At 38.2% G+C, this 14,226-nt stretch overlaps 1 protein-coding gene across 1 annotated transcript; it reads left to right on the plus strand.

Annotated features, from left to right (window-relative positions):
• Nucleotides 1–4,950: 4,950 nt before the first annotated feature.
• LOC125201246 (rac-like GTP-binding protein RAC13) lies at nt 4,951–6,417 on the plus strand. Its single transcript, XM_048099287.2, has 7 exons — nt 4,951–5,108; nt 5,208–5,295; nt 5,470–5,579; nt 5,653–5,716; nt 5,824–5,888; nt 5,985–6,050; nt 6,155–6,417. Exons 1-7 carry the CDS (start codon nt 5,010–5,012, stop codon nt 6,251–6,253), a joined length of 591 nt encoding a protein of 196 aa, XP_047955244.1. The 5' UTR covers nt 4,951–5,009; the 3' UTR covers nt 6,254–6,417.
• Nucleotides 6,418–14,226: the final 7,809 nt, after the last annotated feature.

Below are 14,226 nucleotides of genomic sequence, written 5' to 3' on the forward strand. Positions count from 1 at the left end.
CCAGAAGGTGAACTCCTTATACTTCCCCTCCAAGGGGAACTGACTCGCGGCTATCCTCCGGGCGTCGTCCTCAGTCTGCACACTTCTGAGCTGACAGAGGGCGTTGGCGTACAAATTCGCAAAACGGCCCACTGCGGCCCTGGTGCGCTCCCACCCCTTCCGGACCTCCTCGTTGCTGAAGTCCTTCCCGTGCGGGCAGTGGTTCTTATAGGCAGCCCTGATCTTCGCCCACATGTTGACGACCCGCTGGTTGTTCGCAACCAGTGGATCGTCGCACACCTCCAACCACCCCTTGGCCACCGCGGCGTACTCATCCTCCGTCCACTTCCTCCGGCCGGTGGCAGTGGGCTGCGATGACTCGCCGACCGCCTTGCCCTTCCCCTTCCCCCTCGTCTTCTTCCTCGGCGCGGCCGGCGTCGCTCGAACGGGAGTATCATCGTCCCCGAGATCGATCCCCATATCATGCAATGACAGAAGGTCATCGCCAGAGAACTGCGTCTCCACCGGGGTCGACGTGTGAGACGAAGCCGTCAAAAAATCAAGCGAGGGCCGATATACCGCGTCCCCTCCCGGTGACCCCTGCACCCCCCCGGCATCCCCCCCTGCCACATCATCCCCATCATCTGCTGCTGCATCTGGGGCATACCCCCCCACCCGGGCGCTGACTGCCCGCCGCTCCCCTGCCCGCCGCCCGGCATCCCCCACGGCATACCCCCCTGGTTTCCCCCCATCGCCCCCCCCCCCCCGGCGCACCAGCCATCATCCCCATCATCTGATTCCAAGGGATGTTAAATCCCGGGCCCATCTGCCCCCATCCAGATCCCACGGGTACTGTGGGAGTCTGAGAGCCGCTCGTCGCCGGACTGGACTCGTTGTTGTGATCCATCACTCGATGATGCTCTTGAACAGAAAGTTAGAGAGAGAGAAAACTCGTTAAAACAAGTGGTGCAAATGAAAATGAAACGAAAATCGCGTTTATATATGATTTAAAAAAAAATCGAAAATCGGCGCTGGCCGATCGCTGGCCGATCGGGCCTCCACAATGGCGGCTAGCCGATCGGCTAGCGTTTCGGCCAGCGACGAGCGATCGGCGAGCCCACGCCAATCCGCTCGCCGATTTTGCGCTGGCCGATTGCAATGGTTCGGCTAGCCGATCGGCCAGCGCGACGAATCGGCTAGCCGAATTGCGGATGCTCTAAGATACTATATATTATTATAGGGGAGTGATCAATTGTTAATTCATCATTTAATTGCTAACTACAACTAATTTAAGACCACAGGATTTTAGAAAACGTGTGATCTACAATTTTCCACGTGTAATTTTCGTTTATATTAATAAAATCAAAAAAGATAAAAAAAAAAACTCCAAATTAGGGTTTTGGATGAAAATGTCAATATAGTGTTTCGAAAATATCAACACAAATGCTTTGAGAATGTCAACACAATGCTTTAAGAATGTTAACCCATTGCTTATATTGACATTCTACATGTATTATATTGACACATTTTATATAGTATGTTGACATTTTTGTTGTACGAAAAAATAAAAAAAAAATGAATTTTTTTTCAAATTTTGACGTCGGAACATATGCATGTAGAATATCGTTGGAATCCTTATGAAATTATCTTTAGTTTGATATAGGTTATATGAATTTAAAGTTTTGGGATTTCTTTTAAAAGTTAGTTATAACTAAACATGTAGTTTGCTTAACCGGTTCTCCGGTTCTCGGGTACCCGGTACCGGAACCGGTCGGGTAATTGAGGAACCGGGAACCGGAAAAACCGGTTCCGGTTTCGGTTCCAGTTCTTATGCTTTTGAAAATTCCAGTTCCGGTTCTACCCGGAACCGAATAACATATCAATTTTAGATATTATAAAATTTAAATATAAATTAAAATAATAAACTAAGCATATTTCATTTGTTTTATTATTCATAAAATATTTTTGATTATCCTATTAGCAAAAGTGATTACTGCCTTTGCGGAAAGAAAGTATTACTTTTTGTGATCAATCTTCAATTTTTCGCACCTTTTATTAGATCAAAATTATTTGTTGATTCGCTCCTATGATAACTCAAAAATAATTGAAATTTTTTAAAAATAACTCATAATTAATTAAGATTTTTTTATTATAAAAAATTAAGTTTAAAGTGAATGATTAAATGTATTAATATATCGATTTTTTTCTAAAATCAAAATAGAGTAATTAAGATTTTGGTCTTTTGAATATTATTGCCTTATTAGAATATTGGTTTCGTATTTTGTTGTGTATAGATTGTAATTTTTAGTGTTAGATTTTTTTAGTAATTTATTAAATTATTGTTTTAGGTATTTAAATATTGGTTGATGCATATTGTTATCTTGTTGATTTGCATTTTTTGTATTTTTTGTGTTTATTTGGACTTTTAGGTATTAATTATTTTAGGTATTTATTGAATTATAGTTTTTAGGTATTGGAATATTAGATTATGAATATTGTTATTTTGATGATTTGTATTTATTTGAATTTTTCGCTATTAATTGTTATATTTCTATATGTTGAATTATTTAAAAAAAATTAAAATTGAAACTACAAATCGGTTCCGGTTCGGAACTGGAACCGACCGGTTCTTATCCGGCCGGTTCGGAACCGAAACCGGCCGGATCCGATTCCGGTTCCGGTTCCCAAATTTATGATAATTTGTAACCGGGTACCCGGTCAACCGGACCGGGTAGAACCGGAACCGGCCGAATAAGCAGGCCTACCTCTATTGATATTTTTTGGAATCAATCATATGGCCTTGTTGATGTTTTTCGTTAATCGTATTGACATTTAGGGATTGATGATTTAAACACTTAATTTGAATATCTAATGGCTATTATTTAGTTGTAGTTAGCAATTAAGTTATGAGTTAGCAATATAACACTCCCCTATCATTCTAATTATAAATAAGATTAGTGTTGCTAATATTTTTGAACAGTTGGATATGGCCAACAAGGGTCATATTTTAATGCTTATAGTACTCTAATCCAAAATTAAGACTAAATCTCCACCCTTAGATTTTAAAATGAGTGGATGAGATTAAATCTTACGAATCTCAATAAATAGTAGACAAAATATCAACAAAAGGGTAATATCGTCATTATGTTATCATATGATAATTTTCGTGAATGTTTTTTTATATCAACATAGTGTATTACAAATATCAACAATATGACATAATAATATCAACACTAGTACAAGAAAATATTACGTAACACATATTTATTGAGATTTTTACATGGTTTTATTGAGATTTTTTTATGTATTTGTTGCTAAAAATCTGGTTATTAACATTACGAAAACTAAAATAAAAATATCAAATTTCATCATCCGAACGTCGTCGGAACATATGCAATTGAGATCTCGTTGGAATCCTTATAAAATTATCTTTAATTTGATATATTTTTTGCCAAAAAATAATTTAAATCTTACGTAATTTAAAGTTTTAAGATGATTTTAATGAGAGGGGCCTGACATTAATACCCTCTAATTTTATTTATTAATTTTTTTAATAAAAAATATAATTCATGTGACATTATTATCTTCTAATCTAATGGTTAAGATTTAGTCTTAACCATACTATGATTCCTTTTGTTAGTAATTGATCACTCCTCTTGCCAACGATACTATGATTCCTTTTGTTAGTGCAAAATTAATTTTACATAATTTCAAATTGATTTAATATTGGAACAAATTAATTTTTAGTAACCGAATTAAGCTGATTTATGGTATGAATTAGGCAGCGTATATAAGCAACTGTCTCTTTTGAGGGATCATATTTTTATTGTATGGGTCCCAGCCTGGCCCATTAATTTTCTAGTTGCTCGTGAAATTAAAATGAGTTAGTCCTGTGTAGTTATGCATTTTCGAAGCTTCAATGCAGTATATACAACTGTAATTTGTCTAATTCAATAACTAGTTGATTAGTCAAGTCTCTTTTAAACCATGGATTTAGGTAGAGACACATTGTTAATTAATGTGAGCCCATATTAGGACCAATTCCTTCTAGAAATTATACGTGCACCATGTACAATCTCATTAATCAAACTGTACCAAATATGTAAAGACGCTACCAACAAAACTCTAGTAGAAAAAAACATCTACTCTTACTATTTTATACCCCAATTAACAATTCAAAATTACCATTGACTATAAATGAATGTTTTTAGTTTGTTATTAACAACCAAAAATATAATCTTAACTGAGAATGATACACTGATAGTTATAGAATGATGCACTGATAGTTATCATGTACAGTATTACTCACATTTGAATAGTCATTAACGTGAATGATAGTTTTTCCATTATTATTCACAACTCGAAATCAATGATAGACTGATAACTCTTATATTGAATGAAGGTTTTTATTGGCTATGAATGAGATTTTTAAAGTAACTAAAATAAAGAGGGAAAAAAACACATTGGACATTATAATAAAGAATTAGCTAGTAATGGGCATGTAAAATCCCAAAATAGGCCCATTAAGACAACAACATCTAATATAGCATGGGCTTTGCTTCCTTGATGAGCCCAAGAATCTTCCAACCACTTCTAGTTGATTGGCTTCGAAATTTAGGTGTCATCAATCATCATGACTCACCCAAAAAGATGATAATAGATAACTCACAAGTAGAAAATCTTGAATCTTTGTTCAAAAATCATAAAAAATAACAATGATGGCAGATTAGTTATAGTGTAAGCAACCCTCCACTTTTGATCACCTTTCTATCTTTCCTCATTTATTTCCCTCCATCGCTTCTTACACACTTAACCAACGAACGCTCACTCACCACCACACCTAATTTCGTTACACCCAATCTGTCTCTCTCTGTCCTTAAACTCAAAGAAACCCAAAAGTCATGTCACAAATCATTATCCCTTTATACGTAAAAACAAACCGGCTGTGATATATAAACAAGGAGGAAGTTATATAGTTAGCGCATAAGCAATTAGAAAGAAAATAAATTCAGATTTTTTTTAAAAAAAAAATGACAACCGCTAGATTCATCAAGTGTGTGACGGTCGGCGATGGCGCCGTCGGGAAGACGTGCATGCTCATTTCTTACACTAGCAATACTTTTCCAACGGTATCGAGATTTGTTTCCTGTCTCTAATTTCTGCTGCATTTCATTAGATGGCGACATGAATTCCTAACAGTTATCATCTTTTCTTGATTTTTGTTCTAGGACTATGTTCCGACGGTGTTTGACAACTTTAGTGCCAATGTCGTCGTCGATGGAAACACTGTGAATATCGGCCTCTGGGATACCGCAGGTTGGTTATTGATGCGTATGTAAATAAGAATATAGGAAAGGTGAACGTCTTAAATGGATAGAAAAAAGTAGTTTAAGGGGAGAAAAAAGAGATGAATTTTAGATTTAAATATAGAAATAAGACAGACTAAAAAGGAAAGGTGACGATGAGTAGTTATATGTTTGGTTCATATAGGGCAAGAAGATTACAACAGGCTGCGCCCACTAAGTTATAGAGGAGCTGATGTGTTTCTACTGGCGTTCTCTCTCATCAGCAAAGCTAGCTATGAAAACATCTACAAGAAGGTTTAATATTCTTTCTTGATTCTTTTTTGGTCATATTTTTCAACTCTGTGATGATTCTTTTTTTTTATCACAGTGGATTCCAGAGTTAAGACACTATTCTCCAAATGTTCCGATTGTCCTTGTCGGAACCAAAATGGGTAAGATATAAAGTTGCCTTTTTATCGAAATGCCTCTATGTTTAGACTTAGAGTTTTTCACTTTGTGACAATTCAACAAACACATAATCTGCAAAATGTTGAAACAGATTTGAGAGAAGATAAGCAGTTTCTGAGCGATCATCCAGCTGCAGTTCCTATAACAAACGCTCAGGTATATTATTAGTTAATTAATCTCATTAGCTTTCTGCATAAATTTTATCAATAAAATTAGTATTTAAAAATTGATATTTTGTGAAATTTTAAACAGGGAGAAGAATTGAAGAAGATGATTGGGGCAGTAGCTTACATAGAGTGTAGTGCCAAAACTCAGCAGGTAATTAAATAAATATGATCACTAATTTAATTTTCCATTTATTTTGTTGTAGATTTGTGATTAATCAAATTTTGTTTTATCTATTTTGGTGTAATTTGTGGCAGAATGTGAAGGCTGTGTTTGACACAGCAATAAAGGTCGTTTTGCGACCTCCGAAAATGAAGAAAAAGGCACGCAAGTCAAGAAGATGCAATTTCCTTTGAATTAATTTTATATTTGTGTATCTCATTAAAAATAGTTTACAAGATTTATTCTATTTCTTTATTTTTTGTCTTTGGAGAATCAAGATATCCTAGATTTACTCATATGTTGTAATATTAGTCCATTTAGTTTTCTGCAGATTCAATTCAATCAAAATCTTTTACTATATTATGCTGAAATTTTACATTTCATTGTCATTTGTAGGAGTATTAAATATAGTAGAGTAGCCATAGCTTTTCCAAGGTCCCACTATATACCTCATTGATATTTAGGTTTATATATTTATTTAATTTGTGATATTTAAAAAATTAAAATAAATAATTAAATTTTCAAAAATTACATAATGAAAGTAAACTCCCTTAATTATTTTCTCTTTCAAATAGAGCTAAAACACACTAAAAATAATATTAAACCTAAAAAAAAGGAAAAGTAAGAAGAATAATAAAATAAAAAGCAAGAAAACAGGAATTGGGTTCGGGCATGCTATTTTATGTGCACCAAAAACCTAATTGTTGGAGAAGAAGATTGAACCATATCAGGAAAGAGATATACGAGAATCAATCTTTACTAATAGGAGATTTGAGATCAATATAATTATGTTAATTAAGTTTATCATATAGATTAGTCCTTAGCCTTATATATTGATACTATGTGTATAATGTAAATTCATTGAGAAATAATACACCTATTATACCGATACTTTTATCAAGGTATCAGAGTGGGTCGCCAACTGTGGGTCAAATTTAACTGGCCCAGTAGTATATCTGGGCCGAAACCGAAAAAAATGACTAACCCAACGGTATATCTGGGCTTAAAATTTGGGCCAGTGGTCCAACCGATCGGAAAAAAAATTGGGCCAATCGTCGAGGGAGGGTGTTGGCAATTGAAACTAAGAAACAATATTAGAACTATCCCACATCGGTGTACAAAGAAAACTGAAATCAATATATAAGTCTCATGGACCCTCCTCCTCCTATGATCATAGCCACAATATACCAAATTCTTGACCCCCATAGCCAAATCAACCACCGGAAGCAAGGGCTATGACGACTGGGAGGAGGACGATCTGGTCATTTTCTCATGGATCGTCGACAATATCGAAGACGGTATTATCGCCGATTTTGCGCATCACCAAACCTCGAAGGCATTGTGGGACAGCCTAAGGGTAACTTATGAAAGTAAGGCGGATCCATATCTCATATACGACCTGGAGGAGAAAGTAATTAACATCAGACAAGGAAATCTCGATCTAGAGACATACTACCGGAAAATAAATGGGTTGTGGATCAATATTGATCGCTGCCAGAAGCAACCAATCACGTGTTGCGACTAGGGAGTCGACCAATTCCGGGAATTCTCCAACAGCAAACGGCTAATCAAATTTTTAACAGGGCTGAATCAAGAATATGATTCAATCGGGAGAGACATCCTCAAGGATGAATCAAACACATCGCTTGAAGAAGCCTATGGCTGGGTAAAAAGGGAGGTTGCCCGGATAAGCATCAACACAACCCCTTCACCCGCCGGAGACGACGACGGCAGAGCAGCCGATTCGTCGACTGGAGGAAGAATTGGGCACGGCCTCGTTGCCCAGAGCCAACGCCCCAACTCGCGCGGACCACCACGACCCACCACAACCACTCACCGATCGGGAAGCAGGCCGGACAAATCCCGGCTAGTCTGTTCTCATTGTGGAAAACTGAGACACACCCGGGAGAATGTTTATTTCTAATCGGATATCCGGAGTGGTGGGAGGAGAAACAGAAAGAGAGAGCTCAGGCAAAGCTTGCGGTCAGCGTCGACGAGAAGGGGCAGCCGGGGCAAATTGGTACTGGGAATAGGGAGATGGCGACAGGCAAGGGGAAATTGCCGGCTGGAGCTTCGACCGGCAGCGGCGGCGTGCGTAGAGTCAGCAATTTCGCCGAGAGGGCGGAGGAAACGATCGGCGCCGCCTCTGGAGGTAAAGGTAAAATCAAACCCTAGTGTTTTTCCCTATTCTACTTTTGACCCCAATAAGAATCGTTTATTACAAATGGCACCCCATCCAATTAAATTTAGACCCCCAGACCCTATGGAATATCAAACATAACCCCAGAATATGGAAAAGTCTTGAAATGGCCCAAATATATGCAGTTTTGTGTCAAACAACCCCTTTGCACTGTTAGAAAATATTTCCGCTGCATTTCACATTTATAATGATGATAGAACGAGCAATAAGGGTTGGATTTTTTATTGTGGAGCCACAGATACTATGACCCTAGACATGAATGATTTTAGTAGCTATGGTGAAGTTGCTAATACATTTGTTAGGACTGCAAATGGGGAATTAATTACTGTTGTTGGGTCGGGAACTATCAATATATCTCTTACTCTATGTTTCTTAAATTGTCTACATGTTCCTACACTATCTCAGAGATTGATGTCCATAAGTCATGTGACTAGAGATTTGAACTGTACACTTCTGATGCATCCCACTTTTTGTATATTACAGGATATTCAGACGAGGAGGATTCGTGGGCATGGCACTGAGAAACGAGGACTTTACTATGTGGATGAGATAGCTCAATATGGCAATGCGATGCTGGCTCACAGAACCACGAAACAAGAAATTTGGCTGTGGCACCGAAGACTAGGACACCCTTCTCCTGGTTACTTTAAACTTTTTTTTCCAAACATTTCTATTCCTACCGAGTTTTCTTGTGAAACATGTGTTTTGGTCAAGAGCCACAGACAGTCTTTTAAGCTTACAAACACCCGTATGAATTCTATTTTTTCCTTAATACATGCTAATGTGTGGGGTCCTGCACCAATTGGTGGGGGTAATTTTTGATATTTTGTGATATTCGTGGATGATTACCCTAGAATGACCTGGATATATTTTTTGAAACATAAATCTGAAGTTGTGGAAAAATTTGTCTTATTCTATAAAATGATCCAAACCCAATTTCACACAACCATCAAAACTCTTAGGTTTGACAATGGGAGGGAGTTTGTTAACGATTCTATGACCCAATTTTGTAAGGATAGGGGAATGATCCATCAAACGTCCTGTGCCTATACACCCGAACAGAATAGGGTAGCTGAGAGAAAGAATAGAAGTATCCTTGAAATCACATGGGCTCTAATGATCGAATCCAAGGTACCCAAACATTTCTGGCCTGAAGCTGTAGCTACATCTGTCTACCTCATGAACCGACTCCCTACCAAAATCCTCAACAAAAAAACCCCGCTCGATATCTGAAAGTACATGCTTTTGGATGTGTGTTCACAGTGCGCACAGAAGGAAATAAACAGGTTCCCTTGGTCCAGCAAATCCACTAGATCACGCGGTCTAGGAACTCGTTGGTCGCAGGAAATCCTGGTCGTCGGACACACAGAGCACTTCTTTCAAAAACCTTCAACCACTTTACTAAACCTAGTATAGGGATGTAGGGATCGATCCCACAGAGAAGGATGCGTAATAATCATGTTCAAAGATTTGGACTTGTTTTTGGTGTTGGCTGCTGCCACGCATTTTTTTCTTGGGTTTAGGAAAACAAATTAAACTTGACTTGGGAATCTTAAAGCTCCTACGCTAATAGCTAGACTTAGGCGAAATGACAAGAGAACGCTGCAAGAAAATTAACTGCTCAATCACCAGATCTAAGAAAACTACTCTAATTACCTAGACCTAGGAAACAACTGACTGTGGGGACCATGATAGAAAAGGCAGAGTACGGACGAAAAGCTGGCAGAATAACTAACTCGGGTACTAACTAACAGCGACATCATCTTCTTCAACCAAATTGCGTAAAAACTCATAAGAAAAACAACATGAACGAAATCAGAACAGAGCAAACTAAATCTAAATTAAATTGATGCATAATAACGAAGAACTAAACGGATCTGCAAATGCTAGACGAAGTAAAACAGAAAACAAGCAGAAAACTCAAATCCATCTAACAACTTCCCTTTCTCACTTCGAATCCAACCTCAGACGCTAAATCCACTCCGGATCCAAACGTCCAACACAAACTCCAACCAACAGAAGCACTTCATCACTTCAGATTTAAACAACAACCTCCAATCAGTCAATAAACCACAGATCTATTACCGAATCCCAGATCGAGTACCACAACATCAAAATAAAACAGAGATCGGCATAATACTTGTTAAAATAAACTCTCAATAGCAAGATCTACGTAAATCGACTTGAAAAATCACAACTAAAAACAAACCAACATAAGCGAAAAGATAACAAGTAACATTAACAGCCACATCGACTCCCGAAAGTGAAGTTCGACCGCAAAAGTGCAAAACGACTGAAATTAAAAGAGATTGTATCTTCGTCCACACGCGGACGGTATTGCAAATGAGAACTTCCAAAGAAAATGAACCTTTCGTAACCCGAACTACCCCAGATCTCCCATTCCCAAGTGTGTGTTATGTGTGTGAGCTAAAAGAGAGTGAAAAGTGATATCCTTGTGCGTTGCATGCTCTTCTATATATAGGCGTTGGAGTGGGGCCAGCGAGGTATAGATAGACTTTGTTGTCCTCAGCTACTAACTCCCTCCGTCACGCCTTCTTTTCTTTTGAATTCTGCTCACTTCACTTCATTCCTTTGCTAGACCGTTTCCTTCAGCATTTCCTCGATCTAGCGATTTCTTCACACACCTGGCTTAGGAAACGTGTTAGACCCAGCAAATTATAACGCTTTTCACCATATAACCGATGCATGAAATTAGCCTTATCAATATCCTCTCCAAAATGATCAAAAATTCCCAAACACCTAAACCTTTCACCTAAAGTCTTTGGTTGTACCGTTTATGTCCATATCCCAAAAAAAAAAAGAGAACTAAACTATCCCCTTGTGCAACCAAATGTGCTTTTGTCGGGTATGAGATAAACTAGAAGGGTTACCAATGTTTTGACCCTCTCATAAAAAAAATCATTACCACCATGAACTCTAACTTCCTAGAAACTGAATTCTTTTACCACACCCACCTTAGTAGTCAGGGGGAGAGTGATCCATGTAGTTCACCAAACTATCTAAGTTGCGTTGTGCCACTTCCAAACTCTTCGATTGGGGATCCAATAGAACCAGTTGTCATTGCAGCCGAACAAGTCTCACCACCAGAGTCATCTCATCCGCGTTCCCCGAGTCCTCCTCCAATGATATCCGAGGTAATTCCTAAACCGAATCCTAGTGAGAATACGATTTCTCCTAACCCCTTGAGTACAGATTCCCCAGAAGAAGATAATATGGTTGACAGTGATACTGGAAAGTATATTCTTCCTCACCGGACTACAAAAGGAATGCCACCAAATAGATACTCCCCTGAAAAGATTGGAAAGAAGAGCCGTTATGGAGTAGTGAATTTCGTGCAAGGAAATTTGGCTAAAATGGCACGAGCTTTCGAAGCCGCACTGTATGAAGAAGAGGAAATTCCACAGACGACAGAGGAAGCAATGAAACATAAACATTGGAGAGAGGCTATGCTTACTGAAATGAGGGCACTAATGAGGAACAATACATGGGTGAAAGGCAAGCTACCTAAAGGAGTAAGGACAGTCGGGTGCAGATGGGTGTTCACTATAAAGCGGAGACCAGATGGCACGGTGGAAAGATACAAGGCCAGACTTGTGGCAAAAGGGTACACTCAAACCTATGGAATCGATTATGATGAAACCTTTTCACCTGTGGCGAAGATTAATACTGTGAGGGTCTTGTTCTCAATCGCTGCCAACAAGGATTGGCCACTTCACCAGTTCGACGTGACTAATGTCTTCTTGCACGGGGAGCTACCAAAACCAGTCTTCATGGAACTTTTGGGGAAAACGCAGCGGAAATTGCAAAAACATATAAATCCACAAAAGAATCTATTTAGGTGATTATGTGGATCGATTCAATTTCATGCTTGAACATGTAGAGACATATAATTGCACAATTAATCACATAATTTAAATTAAATTATGATGTTGAATACTTACAATAATGATTCTCCAAAGAATCGAAGTGACTTGCTACTTCTCCACGTGTAGATCTTGAAGCTTGATTGTGAATGCAAGACCAAAGATCTTCTAACCTATGACTCTTAACTCTATAGATCTAAATTCCTTGTGGGAAGAATCTTTTAGAAATTATAAGGATTTTGAAGGAGAGGACAAGAAAACCAGAACACACAAAGAGGAATTTCGAATTCCTCTATTAGAGAGATAGGGTCGAAAATTCCAAGTGTGGAGGCTAGGGTTTTTGTGTTGTATATAGTCTCCTCTCCTTACATCCTTATTTATAGAGTTTATGATGGGCTAGGTTAGGAATTTATGGGGCTTGGATTGGGCCTCCCCAATTGGACCTTCTTTACTAGTTAAATTATAACCCATAATTCAATATAAGGCCAATGGAATATTTCTTGTGCCACTATCGAAGAAATACTGACCGCCCATCCAATCCGTGATTACAAGCAATTCGGGTTAACCTCTTTAATATTTTATTTCCCGTGTCTAAGACTTTCTATATCCATTAATTTATTTGTAGTCTGCTATAAACTTTAAATTAATTAATATCTTTTTATTTCCAAGAGTTTGTCTAGTACGAGATGTATATCAAAATATATTTTTCCTTTTCTATTTATTCTTGGATTAAATCCAAACCGGCCGGGTTTCCGAATAATAGAACTTCTCTCGAACACCTCTTGGGGATATAGTCAAACCACACAGGCACACGATTCAATGTAATAATAAAACTGACACCATATTGGTTATTAACTACTACTACCCAAGATATCAGGAATATTGCATTGCGAAAAACCCGCACCTATTGATAAGTCAAAGCAGCGTAGGATTAAACAACGTGTGTCCTATATTATTACAAAGATTAGGAAATATTAAATCTCCAAGACATCGTCTTACAGTAGATAGCAACAAAGACGTGTCTATACTTTAGATCCATTCAATGCTATACCACACCAGTGTCACTAGTCATTCTCAAGGTAAAGACGACTTTCGGATGGACACTACAACCTTTCACGATAGGTAGACAAGGCCTATCTAGGTTGTGAAAAAGTTTTACTTCTACAAGGTACCGGTTGGGCCACCTACTGTGATGACCTGTTCCACGACCCAACCTTCAATGTAGAAGACTTAGACTGATTTTACTTTCCGGCGTTTTAATTATATAATTCAATATATAATTAGATACGGTCAATACCCATTCAAGTAAAATACACAGTATGAAGAAAACATTTATTATTCTCATTAAATAAAGAGTGCTTACAATATACAAACAATTTATCAAATTCAAAATAAACTCGAAAAATGCTTTTTAGTATATTTGTTCCAACAGGAACCACCACTGAGCTATACTAGTGAGTTCCAAGATGGAGAGGTGTGCCAACTGAAAAAGACATTGTACGGGCTCAAACAATCTCCAAGGGCATGGTTCGGGAGATTCACGGAAGTGATGAAGAAATATGAATATAAGCATAGCAATTCCGATCACACACTGTTCATTAAGAAGAGAGGAAGAGGAGGTAAAATTACGTGTCTGATCATATATGTAGATAACATGATTATCACTGGAGATGATACAGAAGAGATGGTCGAGCTAAGGAATAATTTGTTCAATGAATTCGAGATGAAGGATCTAGGACCCCTTAAATACTTCCTGGGGATAGAAGTGCTAAGGTCGAAGAAGGGGATCCTCATAAATCAGAGAAAGTACGTCCTCGACCTATTGGCAGAAGTGGGGATGTTGGACTGTAAACCGCAGACACTCCAATGGTCCAAAATCATGGATTGCAAATGAAAGAAAACGCGAGACTTGCCGACAGGGGGAGATATCAGAGGTTGGTTGGAAAATTAATTTATTTATCACATACTAGGCCAGATATTGCTTATGTTGTGGGAATTGTAAGTCAGTTTATGCATGCACCACAAGAAGAACACTGGGAGACAACTTTAAGAATCATCTGATACTTAAAGGGGACGGCAGAAC

This window comes from Salvia hispanica, chromosome 2 (genome assembly GCF_029641045.1).
Source record: "Salvia hispanica isolate PSC_SH4W2 chromosome 2, Shi_PSC_v1, whole genome shotgun sequence".
NCBI classification, from domain to species: Eukaryota; Viridiplantae; Streptophyta; class Magnoliopsida; order Lamiales; family Lamiaceae; genus Salvia; species Salvia hispanica.

Bases quoted from the DNA above. Each gene is read 5' to 3' on its own strand.
- LOC125201246 (XM_048099287.2), top strand. From the start codon at position 5,010: ATGACAACCGCTAGATTCATCAAGTGTGTGACGGTCGGCGATGGCGCC. The intron at 5,109-5,207 runs GTATCGAGATTT...TTTTTGTTCTAG, and splicing joins CTAGCAATACTTTTCCAACG to GACTATGTTCCGACGGTGTT. The intron at 5,717-5,823 runs GTAAGATATAAA...ATGTTGAAACAG, and splicing joins CCTTGTCGGAACCAAAATGG to ATTTGAGAGAAGATAAGCAG.